General features: G+C 45.3%; 2 protein-coding genes across 3 annotated transcripts; one reads left to right on the top strand and one right to left on the bottom strand.

Moving 5' to 3' along the window:
• Nucleotides 1-2,305: 2,305 nt before the first annotated feature.
• LOC119228066 (cyclin-K-like) lies at nt 2,306-9,673 on the bottom strand. Its single transcript, XM_037487357.2, has 11 exons — nt 9,634-9,673; nt 8,954-9,218; nt 8,610-8,691; nt 8,209-8,340; nt 6,816-6,921; nt 6,163-6,220; nt 5,820-5,989; nt 5,550-5,722; nt 5,439-5,469; nt 4,045-4,122; nt 2,306-3,421 (listed from the first exon to the last, which is right to left on the bottom strand). The coding sequence occupies exons 1-11, from the start codon at nt 9,671-9,673 to the stop codon at nt 2,979-2,981; spliced, it is 1,578 nt and encodes a 525-aa protein (XP_037343254.2). The 3' UTR covers nt 2,306-2,978.
• A 25-nt stretch (nt 9,674-9,698) lies between these two features.
• setd3 (SET domain containing 3, actin histidine methyltransferase) lies at nt 9,699-23,456 on the top strand. 2 transcript variants are annotated; one of them, XM_037486938.2, is made up of 13 exons: nt 9,699-9,830; nt 11,192-11,315; nt 13,469-13,561; nt 13,645-13,793; nt 14,083-14,155; nt 15,037-15,293; nt 17,745-17,803; nt 19,174-19,288; nt 19,369-19,443; nt 19,754-19,920; nt 20,369-20,454; nt 21,525-21,685; nt 21,888-23,456. In XM_037486938.2, exons 2-13 carry the CDS (start codon nt 11,213-11,215, stop codon nt 22,311-22,313), a joined length of 1,764 nt encoding a protein of 587 aa, XP_037342835.2. In that variant the 5' UTR covers nt 9,699-9,830; nt 11,192-11,212; the 3' UTR covers nt 22,314-23,456. The 2 variants fall into 2 exon arrangements, with proteins under 2 accessions (XP_037342835.2, XP_062413292.1); XM_062557308.1 differs by lacking the exons at nt 21,525-21,685; nt 21,888-23,456 and having other exon boundaries at nt 19,754-19,924; nt 20,369-20,451.
• The last annotated feature ends 850 nt before the right edge of the window (nt 23,457-24,306 follow it).

Genomic DNA, 24,306 nt, shown 5'->3' with positions numbered 1-24,306 from the left:
ATGTTTCTTACCTACAATAAATCCCATGACATGTTAGTCCTTGTCCACAGCCTCCTGGCTACTACTGAAGGTGCATCCTGTTATAAAAACGTCCTTACAAGATGCTCATTAACATTTATAAGTTATTAACATATATGTTAATAACGACATTATAATACAGTTAATAGCATGCTATAACACATGTATAAGCATCTTTGCCATGCCTTTATTAATCTTCTTGTGTTTGCTTAGTGATATTAAAATATACTTTATTGCTCATCTATTATAAGTTAACTATCCACTTGTTAACAGTTATTTATGCTTTTTGCAGCTTTGGGATCTAAAGCGAGAACAATGCCTTATTAAGGCTAATAAATATTATATATTATATATGTTAATTACTGGTTCATGATTTTCACAACCTCTTCATCTAGAATGTGGTCATGGCTGATATAATGGGATGATTTTTTCTGAAGAAATTTAATTAGCTTCAAAGTTTTTCTCCAAAATTTTGATCCCGCCTGAAAAATGGAGTCAGTGGCCCAAACATCTGCCCCACGTCGGATTCAAACCCAAAGTGGACCTTGAAAAGAAGCTGAGAAGAGGAAGCGTAGTGAGGGTAACTCCTTTGGTGAGTTTAACTGCTACTAACTAGTTAGTGCAAAGTCAAACACGCATCCAGCTACTAGCTAGCTAGCTACAGCTAGGCGCATGACTGATGCTGCCCATTGAGTGACGAAAGCACGTGAGCAGTCACAAGTGGTCGCTCCTCTGTGTATCACTGAGTGGCTATGATATAGGATAATGGGTTACATTAAAAACGCTGTTTTCATATTAAAATACTCTATTTTATGCATCTGGTAAGAGCAGTATGAAATTTACATTGTGAAAATAAATATCTTCTCTTTAGTTGTGCACTGTCAGGTATGTTCTTTAAACATTTCTGCACATCATATTTGCTGTCGTTAATATACAGCATTTATACAGCAACATTTGAGTCAAATAATGAAAATTAACATTAGTGTTGCATAGTTAGTAAACTTTATGAATTGTTTAAGGTTATTGAATGGAAGATTGATGTCACTGAAACTAATATCTACTCTCTTTCTTCTTCACCATCAGCACGTGGTCCAGATGAGGTAATTGCACCGGAAAGTGTTAAAGGCCTACAAGAACAATATCATCACTGCTGCTTGCAGAATAGTGGGAGTGGATCGCAATACAATTGCATTGAATGCACCAATTGCAGAGCTTTCCATTGCTGCCCCTGAAAAGTTAGCAGAGTTTAAAGATCAACATACAACAAAGCACAAGCTCGGTGATATGCTGGGAAATGTTGAGATGCGATCCATGACTGTCCAGATATTGGCGACACAGCTCGGGGCACTTAAGAAAACAGAAAGGGGAATTTTGAATTGACGGTGTGCTAATGGATCATGTTTTTAATAATATGCTTTGATTTTTGCAGACTTTTACTGAAAGTGTTTTTATTTTTTATATTTGTAGTCAGTCTACAGCAATAAATTAAACAATTTTGGCCATCACAGTTGAAACACTTGTATTGTGCTTTTTTTTCTTCCCATTATATCAACCATGACCACATTCTAGATGAGGAGGTTGTGAAAATCATTAATTATCAGTAATTAACACAAATATTTATTAGACTTAATAAGGAATTGTTCTCGCTTTAGATCCCATAGCTGCAAAAAGCATAGTTAACTTATAATAGATGAGCAATAAAGTATATTTTAATATCAATAAGACAAACAAAAGAAAAATCAAAAGATTAATAAAGGCATTGCAAAGATGCTTATAAATGTGTTATAGCCTGCTACTAACTGTATTATAATGTCATTATTAACACTTAAATAGGCTTATAAATGTTAATGAGCATCTTGTAAAGACTTAGAAGGGCCTTATTACCTATTAATTAATAGTTATTACAAGGACCTTAATATAAAGCGTTACCGAAGATTTTTGTAACTTACAACATCTGTGGTTCTGGTTTCATTCTAAACATAAAATACACATATTAAAGCACATTTTCACACTTAGTTTGAATAAAACAAATTCTTACCCCCATTTAATGGGGCTGTCCTTCAGGTTAAGAGGGACATGTTCATGACATCAGTTTGGATCCACAGATCCACCTGCCATACTTCACCCAAGTATCGTACTTGAACTTGTGAAGCACAGCGGATTGTTATACCTCCTGTTGCTGCTGAACACGGGTCACACAGCACCAGAGCTGAGGCACAGCCACCAAGAGCTCAGGTAGGGAGGCGGCTACGAGGAGAACAAAACAAGAATACAAGAGGTTTTGGTCTTTAGTATTTCATTTATTGAGGAATCTAATAAGCAAGTCCGTTCGTGTGATTGACTTTTTCAGCCTCTCACGTTGGCCTAAGGACAGACAGGTTACCGGGTTAACCTACGTTTGAAGTCACAACCTCATGAGTTGTGGGTAATTCCCTGAGGCAACACTTTCAAGTAATGCAGACGAAAAATGTGCATATATCTCAACATACCCGACTTTAAAGACCATAGTAATACATAGATGTATTAATACTGCACCAGGGAAATTGTTCAAATGATTTACAATTAGTCACACTTCTGGTATGTCATGTTTTATTGCAAAGAAAGTAAACATCTACAGTATTTGAGAGGGTGTGCCTATGTATTCACAACATTAAATACATAAATTAAGCTACGAAAAGGTTTTTCCTTTACAAAGGAAAGAAAGAAAACTGTTGTATACCAGTTAAATAAAATGGATTATCATTTCTGAGTGAAAAAAATGTTGTTCTTCAATGCAAAGAGTAAAATCAATATAAAAAAGCAGCCTTTTACAGCCAACAGAATGAACACCGTTTCCCAATCAACCCTAAATTAGGATATGAGGCCATAACAAAGATTATCCAAGCAAATGCTTACTTAGATAAGAACACTGTTTACATTAAAATAGGACATTTTAAAAACATGGGCGCCTTTCATGTCCCTCATCTCATCCAAGTACCTCGACTCAGGCCGCTGACTGGAGGCATCCCAGGGGGCAGCGGAGGGGGGAGCGGATTGTGTCCAGCGGCTGATGGTGGTGGGTACCCCCCACTCAAACTAGGGGCCATCGCCAACACTGACGGAGGAGGAGCAAGCAAGTAGCTGTAGGCCGAGAGTGGAGGAGTGTGGTACGCTGTGGTGCCGGGGGGGTAGTGGTGATAGCCCAGCGGAGGGGCACAGACCTGGGGGACAGCGGTATAACAGGAGCCCTCGGTCTTCATCATGGATTGGAGCTTCTGGTAGCCTTCACTGGACACCAGTGAGGTGGTAGCGGGGAGGTCCATGGGTGGAGGAGGTGGTGGAGGTGGGCAATGGGGTAGAGGTGGGAGGGGTGGCTTGGATGACAGATCTGGAGCTGGTGGGTAAGAGGAAGGGGGTTTATGGTCTGTGAGAGAAGATAAAGTTGGAGTGAATGTCCATTCAAAAAGACTGTTACAAAGCGCGGAGAAATTAGTCTTTATGTGACGGAGCACCACCAACCAACAGCTCATTTGGTGGAGTAATCTGATCCCAGAGACGCGAGTTAAGCTGGAACACAAAAGGTGCTTTCTGAGACCCACTGCCACTGGACAGGGTTAAGAAATGTCTTCCATTATTGATAGAAAAAGACGCGCCATGCGGAGAGAAACGTTTAACTGCCTTATTCCTCTATACAGACGTCATGAAGAATTAAGACCAGCCAGAAAATTGTATGTGGTTAATGGCTGCTCTTAACACAACAAAGCCCAGCAGTGAGGAACAGCACTGTGAGGGTGTGAGGGCGTTGGTATGTAACACACTGTAAGTTAGGGAAAGTGGGGAAAACCAGGGACTGTTGAATGTTGACTTGACTAGGCAGAGAGCAAGGACGAGTTGTCCTACTCACCTTCAGGAGCCAAGAGTTTCATGAATTGTTTTCCCCCCAAAAGTTGTTCATGTCCAACCATTCATTTCATCTCATGATCAATAGATTGAGTTAACCGACGACTGAAGCTCTCTTTAATGGCGTTAAGGACTGCAGACACTGACCGTGGTTTACGGAGACTGGGGGAGGAGGAGGAGGGGGGAGCGGAGGAGGAAGTGGAGGAGGTTCCAGATTTGTCAGTTCTGGAAAACAAAAATATAGGATACAGAGAAACCATGTAAACATGACAGTATACACTCACCGGCCACTTTATTAGGTACCCCATGCTAGTAACGGGTTGGACCCCTTTTGCTTTCAGAACTGCCTCAATTCTTCGTGGCATAGATTCAACAAGGTGCTGGAAGCATTCCTCAGGGAGTTTGGTCCATATTGACATGATGGCATCACACAGTTGCCGCAGATTTGTCGGCTGCACATCCATGATGCGAATCTCCCGTTCCACCACATCCCAAAGATGCTCTATTGGATTGAGATCTGGTGATTGTGGAGGCCATTTGAGTACAGCGAACTCATTGTCATGTTCAAGAAACCAGTCTGAGATGATTCCAGCTTTATGACATGGCGCATTATCCTGCTGAAAGTAGCCATCAGAAGTTGGGTACATTGTGGTCATAAAGGGATGGACATGGTCAGCAACAATACTCAGGTAGGCTGTGGCGTTGCAACGATGCTCAATTGGTACCAAGGGGCCCAAAGAGTGCCAAGAAAATATTCCCCACACCATGACACCACCACCACCAGCCTGAACCGTTGATACAAGGCAGGATGGATCCATGCTTTCATGTTGTAGACGCCAAATTCTGACCCTACCATCCGAATGTCGCAGCAGAAATCGAGACTCATCAGACCAGGCAACGTTTTTCCAATCTTCTATTGTCCAATTTCGATGAGCTTGTGCAAATTGTAGCCTCAGTTTCCTGTTCTTAGCTGAAAGGAGTGGCACCCGGTGTGGTCTTCTGCTGCTGTAGCCCATCTGCCTCAAAGTTTGACGTACTGTGCGTTCAGAGATGCTCTTATGCCCACCTTGGTTGTAACGGGTGGTTATTTGAGTCACTGTTGCCCTTCTATCAGCTCGAACCAGTCTGGCCATTCTCCTCTGACCTCTGGCATCAACAAGGCATTTCCGCCCACAGAACTGCCGCTCACTGGATGTTTTTTCTTTTTCGGACCATTCTCTGTAAACCCTAGAGATGGTTGTGCGTGAAAATCCCAGTAGATTAGCAGTTTCTGAAATACTCAGACCAGCCCTTCTGGCACCAACAATCATGCCACGTTCAAAGTCACTCAAATCACCTTTCTTCCCCATACTGATGCTCGGTTTGAACTGCAGGAGATTGTCTTGACAATGTCTACATGCCTAAATGCACTGAGTTGCCGCCATGTGATTGGCTGCTTAGAAATTAAGTGTTAACGAGCAGTTGGACAGGTGTACCTAATAAAGTGGCCGGTGAGTGTATTTGACCATGTATGGACTTTTCATCTACTCATTTGTACTTACTAGTGGGCTTGCTGTCGTCTTTGGGAGAGGGCTAAAAACAACAGAACCAGGATCAGTCAGACACAGAAACAGCACAAGTTAAGGAGGAGAATGGAACTTTGGCCCAGTCACCTGAGCTGGCCTAGGGGCCCTGGGGCTGGTCTGAGGGGAGGCTTTCTTGGCCAAAGGTGGTGCAGTGGGGGGCAGTATGGACGATGGTGGTGGGTCTTCACCAGTCCCCATTGCTCCATCAGGTATCTGCTGCTTGGCCTGAGAATATAAGTCCAGGATCTGGTGACAGATATCTTTGTCATAGAGGAAAGTGGGGGAAAAAAAGAGGTTGAAAGGTATAAAAATCACATCCTAAATACATTATGAAAAATGTGGCCAAATTGCTTTTACCTTCCAAGACCTCAACAGGCACATCGTGCACAAACTGCTCCCACCAGCGCCGGGACGATTGCTTGGACGTCCAGTCCTGGATGTCAAACTTACTGAGGCGTCCAGCCAGATACATGACAGCCACAGCGATGATCTGAGGCTCCCACTGCAGGGCCACCATGGTGCACAGGCTGAGCAGCAGCACAAACACAAACACACAACTGGTGAGCTGGCAGATGAAACATTACAGAACGCCCACTACAACTAGAGTTTACTGTCCTGTCCGCCTTTCTAGTCTGCAAATGGAAAGGTCCACCATACCAAACGGTTCCATTACCAATCACAAAGTGGTATATAAGCTCACCTGTCATTCACAAAGGTCCAGGCCATCTGAACCAGCTTCTGCACCTTGTTCTTGTCCCCTGGAAAAGCAATGTCAGACTGTCCATCAGCTTCTTTGCTCCCTCTGCAGCTTGAGTCTTAACGTTCTAACCAACAGCAGGTAATCTGATGGGTTAGACAACTACACCTCCTCTACCAGAACACCACCTGCCCCTAGCGTTGTGTGCAGAGTCCGTTCCTCAGTCCTCACCATCAAGTTATCAAGTTCACAGATCATGAGGCTGTCCAAGCAGACACCACAACCACAGGGGGTTGCTCTGATCCGCTCTGAAAAGGCACTACTGCTGAAAAATGCTAAATGGACTGTACTTGAATATCTGTGTTCTAGTCTTTAGACCACGTGGACATGTCACCCTTCAGCCATTCACACCGATCCACTGACTGTAAAGCCCTCTGAGGCAAATTTGTAATTTGCGATTTTGGGCTATACTAAATAAAATGAATTGAATTGATGTAAGCACCACCCAGCATTGGGAATTAGAAACTAATCACATGTTATTTCTTCAGAAAATGTTGGACATTTAGTGGACTATATTGTTTAAATATGAATGTTCCTGGCACACGTTGAAGATCTAAAGTCTTTCTCAATAGAAGTGTATATACTGGACTGTTTACCTTTGAGCTGCTTGGCATAGCGCAGCAGGAACTGGTAGGGATGCTCCACCTGAAGGTCAAACTTGATGGTCTGCAGAAGGATGCGCTCCAGCACCATCACCTCCTCCTGTAAGGACAAGCAGTCTGCAGTGGGCAAATGGGGACAGATGTCCCCCGGCTCTCCCTCGACTCATAAACTGAAAAGTCTGTCAACATTCTGAAGGTAGAAGAAGAAGCAGTGTGACAGTATGGAACGCATTATTTCACTAAGTGCACATTCAGTATCTAACATTGAGGCCTGGGGAGTTTCCACAGAGCAGCATTGGTAGAATGATGAGCATTAAGGCCGTCCCTTGAAGTCTATCAGCTCAGGGCGTGTGCACTTCATGATGACTACTTCGGCTTTCTGTTGGTGTCCAAGGGAAAGACACCGATGGGGGCAGCACACTGATGGATGTGTCCCGGTCCCTTTTGTCCCCCCGGAGGCTTGCTGTCCTCCAGCTGAGAAGCCATCCGTACACAAACAACATGCCTTTAGGGGAAATGGAAGCCAGGTTCATCCCTATTAACGGAGCTTACCGCAGTAGCCTTCAGGTAACACAGTACATGAAGGTCTCACTGAAGCCAGTGTATGAATTGTCTGCTATGGGCTGCTAGACATTACATGGTGGTGCACATATTCGGGTTCATTTTTAGCTAACACGATTCTTCATTTCTGCTGACGATGCACTAATGCAAGCATAGCTATAGATATCATATTCCTCATATTTCTGCCAATCATTTCCCTGAAATGCTCCACATTGAACAACGTTAACAAATGAATAAAGAAAATATATTTGAAGCTATACATTTTACCACTTGGCCGTAGCTTTCTTACAACTGGAAGCAGAAGGGGCTTAGTGGCTGTAGTCTTATATCATGACTACATCTTTTACAGCCCATATAAAAATCCTTCAATTCTATATATAAGGATCATAAGCTGAAAAATAAATAAATGATCCCGCCAAGGCTAAATAAACAGGAAATAGAGGCAAACCAGGGGCAAGAAGATAAAAAATGTCTTGAATAACTTTTAAATTCAAGCCTTTCTGTTTAGTATTTTATTCTCTTTGGATAGTATTTAAACACGAGGGGGCTTGAGATTACTCCAGTCAAGTGTTTCCAGCACCATGGACAGTGACGTTGGGAGAATTGATGGATGCATATGACTTTGTGGAAGGTGCATGTACAAAGAAAAGGTTTGTTTAACGCAACTTCCCTCTGAGGTTAATAGTTGTAAAGAAACCGGGACAACAAAAGAGAAAAGTAAAGGCTTGGGCTTGTCATCCTATCAATGGCTTCTCCGAAGCCCGGTCTCAATGGCCATCGTTTTACTTCTAGACACACACTGGTGACAGGCGTTCTTGCTACAGACCTTGGGATCATCTCCAAACTGGGCAAACTGGATGTCGTTGAGCAGACTGCGGGCTGTCTTGATGATGTCTTTGCACTTCTTTGGTGTTTCCTCTACTTTCCCTGCAAGGAAAAGGCAGCATCCTCCCGTCACCTACAAAGAAAAAGTATATTCTGTATTAATATTACATGTCACTGTGCTGTTAGAGTAGATGCTGCTGTATTCGAGTCCGTCAGGTTATCTAAACAGGGCTGTGTCCAGTGCTGCCACCTCACTGCAATAAATAACATTTAGAACACAGTCTGTTTATTGGCTTTGGGGGTCAAAACACAGCCTGCCGAAACAAGGTTTCATCCCCCACCCTAGAGCCAGCACAGACCCTCAGCACATAGACCCTCAGAGTGGATGAAGAACACACTCACATATCGAGGAAACTGCTTGAAGGAGTGGAACATGTAGAAGCGGTGGAAGTAGACAATTCCAGTGGCCAGCGTGTCATAATGCCTGCGGCCATAGAGGTTAAGGAGATTCGATCCAGCACAACTGGCAGTACACCGGTGTCCCTGTCTGTGGTCAGAAGGAGCTGCACAAGGACTTAAACAACATTATGCCAAAGGATGCATTAGTCTGGTGGTTCTAGCAGTCTCGAAGGCTACATGTGCACCTTGAAGGGTACCGTTTGGAGTTCGGATTGGACGGAAACAGTCACGTGAGGTGCTATAGCGCTACGTTAACTAGCCGCACATAGTTTCCAATACAAGGATACAGCCCGAGGCGCGTGCCGACATCAAAGATGAACCGAGCCCCCTCTCTGCGGTACCGGGCCTCAGTGGCGGGGTCCAGACCCTCTGACTGGGATGGAGTGTGGCCAAGGTCCTTCTTGTCCCAGTACCAGCATGGCTTGATATGTTCCAGGGTGGCCGCGTCCTTCCTGTCCCAGGTTAGCAGGGCTTTTATGTGGTCCAGGGTGGACAGGTCCTCTTCTGGTCCCGCTAGAAGCAGGGACCGGGGCGGGGGTTGAATCGACTGGTCTTACTAGTGAGGAAGGATAGAGCACGTGACCTGCACGCGACTGTTGCAGACAGGAGGCTAGTAGCTACAGTCACATCGAACTGCACGGGTCACAACCAACCAATAACTATTTGATCAGCCTAACCACTAGCAAATGTGCGCAATGATAACAGAAAACATCAAGCAGGAGATGTCTTTACGCGGAAGCTCATGAATGTATAAGACGTTGTTCTGTGGCTGTATTCTCTGGTTCAGATGCGAGGTCGCGGATACACTCCATCCAAACAAAGACGCCGGCCCACGGTGGAGCAAAGGGAAGGATTGGCACGTCGTCAGCCAATCATTGAAGTTGACATTGCCATGTGCGGTCATTTCATGCAACTAAAAGTAACTGTCCAATCGTAGAGCGTGGTAGGAGGGCCCCTTCGTATCTACATATAAGGCCTCCTTCCTTGGAGTATATGGGCTGTTCCATGGGCGTAATATATTTATGGGCGTAATGCCATACAACCAATTAGAATACTGGTCTTGGTTCTGTGGGCGGGACCCACGACTACTCCAATCACACGCGTGCCTCGGCCAAGGTTGGGTTCGCTGCAGGAACAGTGGAACTGCTGCTGTCACTTAAAAAGGTATGACTGAATCGCAGAAATTCTTATCGTCTGGTTTTGTACATTTCAGACTTATTTTTAGTATAATTCTTTATGAATGCGTGCATTTTTGGGGTTTTGCTATTATTATTTTACCAGGCAGGGTTAACTTTCCGGCATGTCCAGCAGTTAAACCTTTACTAAAACTCTGACTGATCCAGTGTCACTTGACAGCTTAGCAGCTAACAGCTAACCTTGTAACGTTAAGTGAGTCAGCCAGTAGCTACAAAGTTAACGCTAGATGAATGAGCTCGTTACGGTGTTGAAACCAACGTTACGTCTCCGCTCAGATTCCTCCAATGCTAGTAAGCTAACGTTAGCCACTGGCCTAGTGGGAAATGCTACCAACCACTGCTAACTATTAGCAAGGTTAGTAACACTATCTCTGAAAGATGAAAGCATTGCAGAACCTCTCGTTTGCTTTTGATAAGTAACGACAGTATGCTTTTTAGAATGTCTGATGCGTTTCGTCATTTTGCTGAAAAAGAACGTGTGCTACATGCAATATAGACGGGCATTTATTAGACAAACCACGCTGCTACCGAACACGCTACCTTATATTATATACTCTATGGAGAATCCCCATCTTTGAAAGCTGGTTGCTAGTGCACTTTCGTTCCCTTGACTCCCACAATGTGTTCACTTCGCATTGACCAGAAAGGTTTGTGAGTATAACAGCTACAGGTCCTTTTAATAACTTAATGTCTCTACCTCGTACATGTCTCAGTGATTTGAAAACTTTTCAAAAAAGTGGAGTTAAATCTTTGGCCCATCATGGTGATCTGCACAAGCACATGTTCAACGTTTCCTCACGTGATTCCAACTACTGATGACTTGGCTGGAATACAAGGATTCAATGTTGAATTACAGTGTAAAATAGAAGGCGTAAAACCATATGAACAGGATTACTATATATTAGTGCTTCCCAAATGTGAGGGTGAGCAACTTCATCACTGACACAAATCAGAAGGAAATAAAATGATGATGATGATGATGAATACAATTGCAAAAAAAAACTCATATAGTGGCACCTCAGGGACAAAGAAGTGAGGGAGATGTGTTTGAAGCCCACTAAATGTGAACATAATCAGATAAAAGTAGTAAAAAAAATGAAAGGTGAGGTGACATGTACTAATAATAAAAAAAAATCATTTATAGAATGAAATTAGTTCAAACCAAAAAGGTATGTTGGACGTACTGTCATCAGGCAGTTGTTTACATGCTTTCTAGAGGGGCCTGTTTTTATGTTTTCACATCGACCCCTGGTACTATCAGCAGTGCAGCTAAGGACCGCATGCTGGGAAGAAGTCCCCGCTGACATGTAGAACGGTATGTCCTCACAGCCCAGTTGTCCATCCAGCACCATGGGGAAGAAGAGTCGAGTGAAGATCCAGAAGTCCGGCTCAGGAGCCAGCGCTGCAGTTTCCCCCAAGGAGATGATGAACCTGATCTCAGAGCTGCTGCAGAGTATGTTTCTTTTCAGTCTCTAAATCCTGTCCGCAGTAACTGTTCTTTATAACTCTGGTAACTGAACAAGAAGGACACATTGTTTATTTCACCGCGGTCTGAGTATTGCGAGTGGGGCACAGACACTGACGACCGAGGCATAAAATACTAAAATTCTCATCCATGTTGCTGGGATAATCCGGATGACTTAAATATTATGTTATATCAGATATAACAGAAGAAAATACGGGCAGCTTACCTCCCTCCCCAGAAGGAAACAAGGACGCAACAGGCTTCTCACCCCAACAACTGCCCTGAATGCTTTGAGGCTTGGATCCACCAATCAGTGACCACCCAGCAATCGGGTTTAATCAATTTACCAACCAATCACCTGCAACTCAACAAACCACAGACCGAAGGTACAGCACCACCCTCAGGGAATCCCACCTTGACATCAGCTCCTATGACTCTAAGTGGGGCTGTCCAACTCAATCACAGAGAGGGCCCAGTCTGAAAGCGTTGCCTACGCCGGGGGGCAATCAGGGTCAACATTTATTCAACAAGATAGAAGGGATGTTGGATAAAGGGCAAACAGGCAGCATGTGCACCACATGTTTGGCCTTTCTCAATGTCTGGGGTTAAGTTGTGTGCTGTGGGGACGTGTAGCTTTTGTTCAGGCTGCTGACACGGCTATGATGCTCAGTGACTGCAGCGCCCACACAGCCATGCCCTGTGCCTTGACTGTGTCCTTCCGCTGGAGGTCCATCAGCTCCATTTGGATGCTCACAGGGGCTGTTTCCACGCATTGCTGAGCTGCCAAGTCGGCAAATCGCTGAGTGAACGAGTGCGGTGACCAAAGTCCGTGGAAACGGCAGCGTGGCTGTGAAAGCTCTCAGTGCTTCATTCACACGTCCCTGAAGCTGGACGTCCACGGAGCAAAATGTGTCCTTAAGTTGCTCATGACGAGACGGCTCAGATCGCTACCTCTGTGGTGTCGTTGGCAGATTTGTGACTAAAAATCTCTCCAATGCTTTTATTATGATCCACTTTGAGAGCACACTTTCACTAATCTGTTCCTTTGAATGCACATGGCAGGCGCTTCATCGGTTTGTCCCTGGGCAGTTCCATGTCCCATTTAGATCCTTGGTGACACGTGGTTGTGCCGTGCCTTGTTTAAGGGTTTCAATGTAAGGCGTGCTGTTAGGACAATCATCAATGTCTGATCACACAAGACCAGTCACTACTTCAGAATCATCCCGGCAAAGCGTGGTGTGCCTGTGGATTGGGACGGGGCCTAACACTGAATTACTCGTTAAGCTTGAACAATCCCCACTGAAAGCCCCTTGTGGTGCTTCTATTGTATTACAGGTGAAACTCGAAAAATTAGAATACCGTGCAAAGGTTCATTTATTTCAGTAATTCAACTTAAAAGGTGAAACTAATATATTATATAGACTCATTACAAGCAAAAGTAAGATATTTCAAGCCTTTATTTGATATAAGCTTATGAAAACCCCAAATTCAAAATCTCAAATGTTTTTGCAGTGTGGGCAGATGCCACGTCCTGCTGGAAATGGAAGTCAGCATCTCCATGAAGCTTGTCTGCTGAAGGAAGCATGAAGGGCTCTAAAATGTCCTGGTAGATGGTTAAGTTGAATTACTGAAATGAACTTTTGCACGATATTCTAATTTTTCGAGTTTCACCTGTATATCGATTGGCTAGAATGGACTTATGCACAAAGCCAAGAGGGAGATGACTAAAATGCAGAGAACAAGGCTTCAAAAGGGAAGTCCTCCGAGCAACAGGTACCATGTCAGTGACGGAGACCGTCTGCTGTCCTCTGTTTGAATGTCTGCAGAGAGGAGAGGGAGGCTGGAAAGGAAAGAGACTGTTGTCTAAGACGATGGGGCATTACTGAGTGTCTCTACATTGTAGGCAGTAGAACGCAGTGCATCCACACTAAGCTGTAATGCAGAAGGTCTCTGTGTAGGGTCATGTTTTTCAGCTTAACATTAACCACATTAATCATGTGCCTTTTACTATACACCCACAGCCAAGAGTAAGTATTGGTTTTGACTGAGTTTGTTGCTTCAGTGTTTTTGAGAGCCCTTTGGCCTACGATGTCCATTCAAAGTGATGTAGTCAAAGTGTTGATGGTACCTTTCTTCCCCAGAATGCAGCAGTGCAGCACCCTCTGCTGGTAAAGAGTGGGAGGAGTATGTCCAGATCAGAGGCCTGGTGGACAAGATTCGCAAAAAACAAAAGGGTGAGTGCACATGCATTTCTCTCTCTTCTAAGTCCTACAACATTGCAGGGTCCGAAAGTCACATGCATTGTGTGTGTCTCCAGGTATGTCAACAGTGTTTGACGGCAGCAGAGAGGACTACTTTCCAGACTTGTTGTCCTGGGCTCGGGACAACGGGGCGTCCTGCGACAGCTTCACAGTGGGAAACTTTGGGGCCGAGGGCTACGGCTTGAGGGCCACCAGAGACATCAAGGTGAGCTAACTGAGACCTCAAGCTACCATCTGAGCTCCCTGCAGACTCCAAGGGACTTTATCATGGTGTTGTGTTCTGACTTAACCACTGCTGTTAAAAAAATACTAATGCATTTGGAAATCCCAATAAGCCAATAAACAGACTTGTATTGAAAAATAGATGGAATTATGGATAAAATCTGTCCTTAAGTGAAGTATGCTACTGCAGGTTTAAGTCTAAATAATTGATGACGTTGCATTAAAGGAATACCGACCTTGTTGTCATGCTTAAAGTGTTTGTGTTAATGCAGGCAGAGGAACTGTTCCTGTGGATTCCCAGGAAGATGCTAATGACTGTGGAGTCGGCCCAGAACTCTGTACTGGGTGAGGATTTCAGATGATAAGTTGATGGCATCCAACCGCTGCAGCTTCCATTGTCCATTGTGGTGATCCTGTGTAAAGTGTCGTCTCCGTTTCCTGTTGGCTGACAGGAGGGGCCCCCGGTGGGGTCTTCTGCTGCTGTAGCCTCTTGTTCAAGGTTCCACGTGTTGTGCGGTCTTTGGTTGTAACGAGATGTTCTCTGAGTTTCTGTTGCCTTTCTATCATCTCTGACCTCTCACATCAACAAAGCACACACACCAGCTGCTACCTTAGAGACGTTTGTGTGTTTAAATCCCAGTAGATGAGCAGTTAGTGACTCAGAGCAGCCCGTCTGGCACCAACAACCATCCACGTTAACGTCACTGAGATCCTTGTTCTTTCCCCTTCGGATGCTCGCTTTGAAGTTATCTTCACCACGTCTACATGCCTAAATGCATTGAGTTGTTGCCACGTGATTGGCTGATTAGCCATTTGTGCTAACAAGAAATTAAATACCAAATAAAGTGACTGGTCCTTTAGCATATGAATCATTGTCCATCCTTTACAAACGCAGATCATTTAAGTATGCGTAGTTATGATGCGTCTCCCGTCGGTCGTCTTCTCCTAGCACCGCATGAATTCTCCTAACCATCTTTCCATGACCCTGTGGCGTGGTTAGGAATAGACAGTAATTCTTTGACTCCGCCTAGTCTTGTGTTTAAGACATCTAGGCTACTTTCCCAACCACACATGGGAATCTACTGAAGCAAGTTTGATCTAAGACTTACAACCCGAAATTGGCCAAATAAGTTCCCATGGGGCTTTTGTGCATCTGTGTCCCACGCCACTGTGCTGTGAGACAGCACAGCAGAGATCTTCACTGTACTTGTCCCTCTTGGTCTCAGGTCCTCTCTACAGCCAGGACCGGATCCTGCAGGCCATGGGCAACGTGACACTGGCCTTCCACCTGCTGTGTGAGAGGGCCGACCCTGCTTCCCCCTGGCTGCCGTACATCCGCAGTCTTCCCCAGGACTACGACACGCCGCTTTACTACCAGCAGGAAGAGGTGCAGTTGCTCCTCGGGACTCAGGCAGTGCAGGACGTCCTGAGCCAGTATAAGAACACGGCACGCCAGTACGCGTACTTCTACAAACTGGTACAGGTGGGTTATGTGTGTCACAAAGACAAATGGACAGTCAAGTGTGTCGTATGTTTGGTGACTAATAGAAAGCTTTTAGCCTTTTAGATCAAATGGTTAATCGGTTTTACAATATTTTCTTATTATTAAACATGTTTTTCTTCACATCCTGTCTTCCAAGATCGCTGATGACTGAATGAATAAGTATATTTCGATATGAAGACCATGCAGCACCCCTTCCTATCTGAGTTTGCTCATTCAAATACTTATTCTGTCCAGCAATGTGCCAACCAATAGAATACGATTCCAAGACAATGACGATAGTCATCTGCTATTGCTAATCTTTAACGCAGTGAAATGAAATCCATCGCAGTGGTATCATTTTAAGAAGAATGGGTTCTATTAGTCTATTAGGTGTCTGTTGTAATTGGATTGAGAGCAGTGCATGATGCACGCTGAGATAACAAGCATTGAGTGGAATATCTATCTTAACATAAATTCATTGTGTATCCTGTTGGATTACATTAGTGTAATTCCAGTGGATTGCACTGGAGGGCAGTGTTTCATTCTGAATGAGGTGGTCTCGGTGAACCACAGCTGTTGGGTCCCATCCCATGCTCCCCTCCACGGACTCTCATTGAGAGAGGTTTTTGTTCTGTTCCACTGTTTGGGAAGCCTTTCCCTAAGTCACCATGTTGACTTTACCCAAGGGAATTACCCACAAGTCATTACAATTGCCATGTCAAAGTGTCCTTGAGCAAGGCACCTAACCCATAATTGCTCCCCAGGCAAAAATGTAATGCATGGTTTGACGTGTAATGTAATTTGACTTTAAAAACGGTGAAAGCATATAGACGTTAGTAAAGGGAAACAGAGGACGGCACACAAGTGTTCACACTGTCATATGTATACAATTAAAAGATTGAAGATGGAATAAAAACCACATTGAACATCACACTGTTTTAAGAAAACAGAAAAAATAGTTTAAAATGACCTCATTTTACGAGGAAAGAATCGTGAGGATGTGATAAATCGGAGAAAAAAAACCTAAATTGTAAATCCTATTCTTTAGTTGTTGTAGTGACGTCACTCACACTCTCACTACCCGGTGACCTCTTTGGGGGTCAGGGGGCTCTGTGACCTACTGCTCTTAGTTTTCTATGGTAGCATGTCACCCAGGTGGTTGATGTGTGATACTTTGTTCAAGTGTTGGACTATACTTTAATCCACTGTGTACTCGTCAACCACAGCGCACATTTAACTGAAGAGGTCTCCACTGGTCACTGTATGACACTGTTGAACATGATTAGAGAGGGAATAAGTCCAATGTATGTGTGCCATGTGCTAGTTGTGTGGTTGCTGCTGCTGCAGGCCTTCACTAATTCTGAGTGTGGTCACGGCAGCAGCCGGTGTTAAGCTGTTCATACTGAGTGTGCGTGTGTGTGTGTTCTCCCCTACGCTCACACTCTTGTTCTCGTGTAGCCCGCCCCTCCCTCTTCAGATGACTGGCCTGGAATATTATATTGTCACATTGGTTTTGAATTAAATTGACCTGAATGCACCCCCCCCCCCCCCCCCCACCCTCCCCCTGCCCCATCCTTGCCTCGGTCCTGTGTTGGAGGTATGATCAGCCACACAGACGGCTACATGCTGATGAATAGAGACAACCACTGTGGCCTTCCCCCTAAACGAGGCCATGTGGTAGAATCTATTCCACATCTTCAGTCCCCTCCCAGAACCTGGCCTCTTTGTTACTTCACTGTGCCATAGCCTGAATGTGTTTTTCCCCATAGTTCTGTAAAATGGTGGGGAGATGTTTTGGCTGCCTTGGCCCCTGAAACGAGGAACTGTTTACTTGGAGCAGGGCTTGTCAGATTACAGAAGATAAAGAAGTACATTGGGATGCATTGCAATGCAAAAGCCAACTGGAACGAATGAAACCTTTTGCCACAGATCCCGTTTATTGGAGGGAGGGGCCGACCCGGTGTTGGGTCACCTACAAGCCGGTATCACATGACTTCCCTTTACCCGTGTTCATGCTATCTACTCCATATTGCCCTGTTAGATAAATTCAATACGCTCCATCCTGTCTCTGTCCAGAGGTGCCTGGAAGTGTAGCTGATGATGGTCTTATAAGTAAACTGCTCCATCCCCCCATGTGTGAGCCTGTGCGGGGTCACTGGATATGACCTTTACCTTTTCCTGGAGGGGGGATAATCAAACATGATGAGAGTGAAAGGGCTAAAGCCCCGCTCGCTCCTTTGTCCTCCAATCAGGCGTCCAACTTTTCCTTTTGATTCTGAAATCCTAGTTGTTTGTAAAAACAGCTGTGGCTGCTGGCCACAACAAATGATGTATGTGAGTGTCCCAGTGTAACTATGCACACATGCGCTACCCACTGGTGGCTCCCTGTCAGCACAGCTGCATCATGATGATCCTCATTCTGATTTGTATTTTCCTCTCCTCCATCTCCAGACTCACCCTGCTGCCTGCAAGCTGCCCCTGAAGGACAGCTTCACATTCGACGACTACAGGTGTGTGTGTGTGTGTGTGTGTGTGTGTGTGTGTGTGTGTGTGTGTGTGTGTGTGTGTGTGTGTGTGTGTGTGTGTGTGTGTGTGTGTGTGTGTGTGTGTGTGTGTGTGTGTGTGTGCCGCTAAGAGGGTGATATTTTTTTCAAAGAATACGTATTTGTTTGATTTCCATTTCTCATGATGAATGCATTGTTGTAGCCATTGAGTACCACTGACCCACTACAGCAGGCCTGATGACATGATGTCCTGTACTTTTATTTGTGCCCCGTTGTTGGCTGGGATCGACTCCGAGGTGACGAAAAGTTCCATGATGTCACTTGCTCCTCTTGTTCGTAGCGTTCCCTCAATACTTGATTCCTTTCAAAAAGATTTAAAATGATCATATATACCGTAAATAAAACTACAAGCTGCTACTTTTTTCCCACTCTTTGGACCCTGCGGCTTCTATAACGGTGCGGCTAAGATGTGGCGCTCGTTATGGAAAATCCACGTAGGAATGCATGTGATGCAGCATTTCAGTTAGAGGCAACCCATCTGGCTGTCGGAGAAGGAAACGAGGAGCGAACTTGGCATTAAAGGATCAATGTGAAGAACTTACTCGTGTAAAAAGACAACAAAAGGTTTCAGATAAAAAAGGGTGGTTATTTTCTGCTGTGGTACAGACACCTTATAGACAGGTTCGGCTTATGTATGTACACACTTTTTCTAAATTGAGGTGGTGCAACTTATGTTGGGTGCACTCGGTCCGTAAATCAGGGTACCTGTCATCATTGAGGAGGAACTGTGTGCAGGAACAATACCTGCAGTACGTTTTCAGCAGTCACAGAAGGGTCTGTGTGATTGAATTCCGAGTCATTTGGATAATCAGACTAGGCTGTCGGCGTGTTAACATGTCAGCATTGACTCGGGGATTACCACGTCCCAAAATAGAGCCCCATAGCCCAGCAGTGCAGTAGATTCTCCATTAAGCTGATGAATTATTCCTCTCCACTCTGCTTCTAGCATCCTCCTTCCACTCTCTCTTCATCTTCATCTGATGCAATGATTCTCCCTGTCTGGAAATACTTTCATGTCCTTAAAGTAGCAAGAGCTGCTATTGTCCAACGGTGTTGATGACCACTTCCTGCTGGTGCGTTACATGTAATCTGCCCTAGTGACACAGAAACACTTCAACAAAAAGATACAGTTGACAGATACAGTAGAGTTACCTCTCAAATACCATTAATATGAAGCACAAAGCGAGCCATGTGCTCCAGGGGGTCTCACTCTTCACGCCAGGCCACTAGGTCTTTAGTGAGTGTGTCCACCATCACGTAGTCCCGGTCACTGGACTATATGTAACAAGCACGGATTGGTTGATTCTGTGTGCCAGGTGGGCGGTGTCCTCTGTGATGACCCGCCAGAACCAGATCCCGACTGAGGACGGCAGCCGGGTGACTCTGGCCCTCATCCCCCTGTGGGACATGTGCAACCACACAAATGGACTGGTAAAGTCTCATCTCACTCTCACATGTCCCCACATTGACATCCTAAGGTATTGATGAGCTGTGTAATGGCTGATGTGCAGATCACCACTGGCTACAACCTGGAGGATGACCGCTGTGAATGTGTGGCACTGCAGGACTACAAGGAGAACCAACAGGTAGGTCACTCTCACTGCTATTGAGCTTAGTGTTTGAAGATGAGTCAACCTGACCTCAAGGCGACCTTTCCCTTATACTTAAATTGGTCTGGATGGTTGTAGCTTTGATTGACAGCCCAAGTTCAGTGGAACTCACAGTTCCACGGCCTCTCTCCTGTTGTACACAGTGGGGACAGAATCCATAACATTGGATTTAGTTTTACTGCACATCTGTGCACGTCAGTGTGTTTATTCAGGGGTTTGACAGAAAGGGGATAAGAGAAACTGTTTAAAACATCTCAAATAAAGCAGTGATGTATTCTTCATGTAGATTTATATCTTCTACGGCACGCGATCCAACGGCGAGTTCGTCATCCACAACGGCTTCTTCTTCCAAGACAACGCCCACGACAGAGTGAAGATCAAGCTGGGCGTCAGTAAGAGCGAGCGCCTCTACGCCATGAAGGCCGAAGTGCTGGCCCGAGCCGGCATCCCAGCGTAGGTGCTGCTCCTCCCTCTTACACGGGTTCCTAAACGCACTCAGCCAGCAGCCTTTCCAAGTGGGTCAGGTTCCTGACTAACTGGGCCTATTGGAAACACATCATCTAAATGTTGCAGCAGATTCCGCCCCCAACGTTTTAATCAGCAGACTTTTAATCATTTCATCATTGTATGCAGCGTGCTCTGCTCGTTTGAATCCGACGCCTTTTAATCTCTTATTGATGACCGTCTAGATCTCAGCAGTGAGAATGAAACAAAACAACCTCTGTTGTTGCCACGGCGCTCTATAAAACTGACAGATCTGCTCATAGATCATTTCCAAAGGAAATTCAGTGTTGGTCTTCAGCGGTTGTCCTCAGTCTGTTTACCATGTAACCTGAGCCCACCCCCGTAGTGTGGTGCTACTGGAGCACTCTTCTAACGTGTTTCCTTGTCTTGTTTTCAGGTCGTGCATCTTTGCTCTGCACTGTAATGAACCCCCCATTTCAGCCCAGCTCCTAGCATTCCTCAGAGTCTTCTGCATGACCGAGGGTAGGACACACACACACACACACACTCACACCGTTCTCCTTGGGCCCCAGAGCCAGAGACATGGCGGCCCACTCCACAGTTTGTGATGCTCGATGCTTCCCCAGATGTGTGAAGGGAGCATCCACCAGGGTTTACAATATTCATCTGCATGTATGTGTCCCGTAAACCCCAACCGCACAAGGCCACACCCACACGTCTTCACCACCTGCCTCGTATATTATTCACCTTTTTTTTCATTTTTAAACCGCTGGCCTTTGGATGTGTGTGTGGGGGGAGGTATCATTTCCTGCTGGCCTGCGTGTGGACATTTCTTAACAGATGTGACATGAAGGCAGCGTGTGCAGCTCGCCCCTTTCACCGACCCATGGAACCATTCTCTCCAGCTGTTCAGCTACTGGCCGAGTTCAACTTGTGGTTGTCTGTGTCCGTCCAGCTTGTTGTCCCTTTTGTGTTAGCTGATCAGGGTCTCCAACAGCCTCCTCTGGTCTGCATGCTGTAAGAAGGCCCAGACCAAAGAACTAAATACAAGTTGTCAGTGTTTAATAAGCAGGTCAAAGGTCCCTGTGGGTCCTCAAGAGCACGTGGGACATCACATAATGGCCCTGCTGCTTTAGCGCAAGAGATGCAATACTGAGATGTGCGCAGCCAACCACAAAATTCCATACACGCTGTATTATTAGAAGTTACCAGTCATTTTCTGGCAAAGATGCGGTTGTGTCATTGAATCAGGTCTTATTTTGGGGCTATTCCAGAATGACTATGAATGTCATCAGGACCATTTTAGATTTTGTTAACTACATTGTTCCATTCTGGCCAATGCTTCTGAGCCATAAAAATTTCTACTCTGAAATGTTGGCACATGGAGTACTGTGATGCGCTGGGAGCCGCCAGGTTGGAATCCCGGCTGCCCCATGTGCCATGTCAAAGTGTCACCTGACCCCTAATTGCTCCCCAGGCAGAATGTAAAGCATGAGTTATAATGCAATGTAAGTTGCTTTGGATAAAAGCGTCAGCTAAATGACATGTAACGTAAAATGTTTCTTTATCGTTTTTATCTGACTTGTCTTCAGAGGAACTGAAGGACTACCTGCTCGGAGATGGAGCATTCAATAAGATCTTCACTCTGGGTAACAGCGAGTTCCCGGTCAGCTGGGAGAATGAGATCAAGCTGTGGACCTTCCTGGAGACGCGAGCTGCTCTGCTCCTCAAGACCTACAAGACCAGCTCCCAGGTCAGTTGGCCGCATACAGCGTCTAAACGGTATCCGAGGCTCAGTATGGTTCAAACCAACTGGACTGGATCATACCAAGGGTGAAGATTCTGGGAAGTCACAAAGGGCCGAGCGACCGCAGCGCTCAGTCAGAGAGGTTCTCCTGCCCAGGGGACTTGTGTCTGTTCTTTGACATATTACAAGCTGTGCTGGTCTCTTCTAGGAGGACTGCTCCATGCTGGACAAGCCGGACCTGTCTCTCCATTGCCGTGTGGCAATCCAGCTTCGCCTGGCTGAGAAGCAGATCCTGGAGAAGGCTTCGGCCAGCGGCCGCGCCAAACGTCTGCACTTTGAGAAGAAGCTGGAGGACGGCGCCCCCCTGCCTCGCTACCAGGAAAGTGACATCGCTTTGCTGGAGAATACTGACGATGCACTGAAGATTCCTATGGTGCTCCATGAGTTTGAAGAGGTGAAGGAAGGCCAGCAGACGCAGGAGCACTATGACCTCGTCAATGGGCAGAAGGATGTGTACGCTGTGGAGGTAGAGGCCAGTGGGGAGACCAGAGGAGATGCTTATTCCACTTTGGACTCCACTGGAAGTTCAAGTGGTTGTAGAACTGAAGAGGATCCCAAAGAGTGCAGTGAATAAATACCTGTCCCTTAACGCCACAGCTTGATGCTATTTACTTATTTTTGTGTCTGTTGAACGACTCGAAGAAATGGAATCTGAAGTTGGTGGACTTTAGTGACTGTTGGTACGGCGCTTTGCTTCTTGTGTTCCACTGCTGTTGTAGGTTGACAAAGCTGCCACTGTGTTGCACAACCAGCTCCTTTTTTTTACATCTGAAACAGCTGGAAAGCTCCAGATTAGGAAGAAAGTGACTATTACTGCGCTTATCACTGCTATTGATGTTTGTGTTTAAAGATCAGTCAACCTGACCTCAGGCTGACCTCCACTTATAAGCAATGTGTAAAATGTCCAGCATGCTTTGAGTCATTGAGACCATCACTGATCACTGCCCTATTCTTACTACTTTTTATCAAGCTAGACATACAATACTCCTGCTGAGAAACACCTGTTTTCCTTGGATGGTTACTGCTCTGGTTTGGAGTGACAGGCAAAAATGGAAAATGTTTTTGCTTTCTTAAAGAACATGTTACTTTTTACCATCACATTGTACATTTTCCACCATTGAATAATGTTTGAAGTATATTTGTGAATGTAGGTTTGAGTGAGGATCTGTGGGGTCGCCCAAAGGCAGAGGTCATTGGTCACAGAGAAAGCCACAAGACACTTCCTGTGTGCTAAATACGGAAACATTGTGTAGGCTCTTACTCTCTGTAGCTGGTTTAACTGCACAGGGGGGGCACAACAACCCTAACATCACTGACCCAGTCAGACATCTCCATCAGATGTGCTTATGCAGTTCAACCTGTTCACACAAACCACTAGAGAGGTTTGGAATAAATGAGGTGAAATGTCAAATCTCAAGTGTCCATTTGCAGCACTACAGCAGGAACACCAGGGTCACTGGATGCAGCTCGAAGGCAACACGACAACGGCGAGCCGTCACAGGAAGTGGGCTGTTTGCAGATGGCAGTGCGATGGATAAACCGCATACTGCTTGTCTCTGGACTTCAGAAGCACAGTGTCCCCTAAATGTGACCCCTAAGGTTGAGTTACCACTGCCACCGTGAGCACTTTGTAGCACACATGTCTGTGGCTCCAGCTCTTTTTCATCCCGGATCTGTAATCTTTTTTTAAACAAAGAGTTCTCTGCTTCTAAAAACATCTGCAGTTGTGTTTGTGCATGCGTGCTTGTGGGTACCTGGCTCCTAGCTCAACAGGTCCAGGCCTGTGTGAGTCCACAGTGCAGATTAAACTTGTGTGTAATGTTTAACCAGTCGCTTCGTCCCACAGACACGAGGTCCTCGGCCCGCTATCATTCCTCTCCTGTCTCCCTTTGTTGCGCTTTAAAAGGCTTATTTCATGTATTTTCCCCTTCTTTGCCCCCTGGCCCCATTACAAATTTATAAAAGAAACATTATCTTGAATCATTTAATTCGGGGCAATTAAATTTTGAAATGCTCCATTTATAATTCATTGCTCTCTGAGATAAAACCCCTTTAATCCTTGAATATATTATAACGGGCAGGGGAGAGCGAGGGATGTCCAGTATTGTTAGCTCTCGCTGTGTCAGTGCGTGGAGCCGGCCTGGGACCAGCACTCCCAACTAATGCTGCCCAATGAATTATAAACTGCTGTCCATTAATATACAATCGGGGCTCCTATGCTGGGAGAGAGTGAGCGGCCATCTGCTCCTTAATCATCTCCGTATTGTTCTAGTACCTTGCAAAAGCCACCTTGTTTAATTAAAACTATTTCAAATGTAACTTTTAGAAACAATCTGTCATGGTTGGCATATTTTTAATAACTGTTACACACCAAATGCGCCAGTAAAGCCGCTATTTTCTCTAATTATATTTAGGAAATCAGTTGAGATTTTCTGCCTAATGAGAGAGAATCTTAGTGCTTACTTCTTCACAAAATATTCCATCATCTTCAGAGTCAGATTTTTCTGGAATGTGTTTCCAGAATCCAGCTACTCTGTTCATGTTAACACAAGCATGCCATTGAAAGT

This window comes from Pungitius pungitius, chromosome 14 (genome assembly GCF_949316345.1).
Source record: "Pungitius pungitius chromosome 14, fPunPun2.1, whole genome shotgun sequence".
In the NCBI taxonomy this organism is placed as follows: domain Eukaryota; kingdom Metazoa; phylum Chordata; class Actinopteri; order Perciformes; family Gasterosteidae; genus Pungitius; species Pungitius pungitius.
This window is presented reverse-complemented; position numbering and strand designations above follow the sequence as displayed.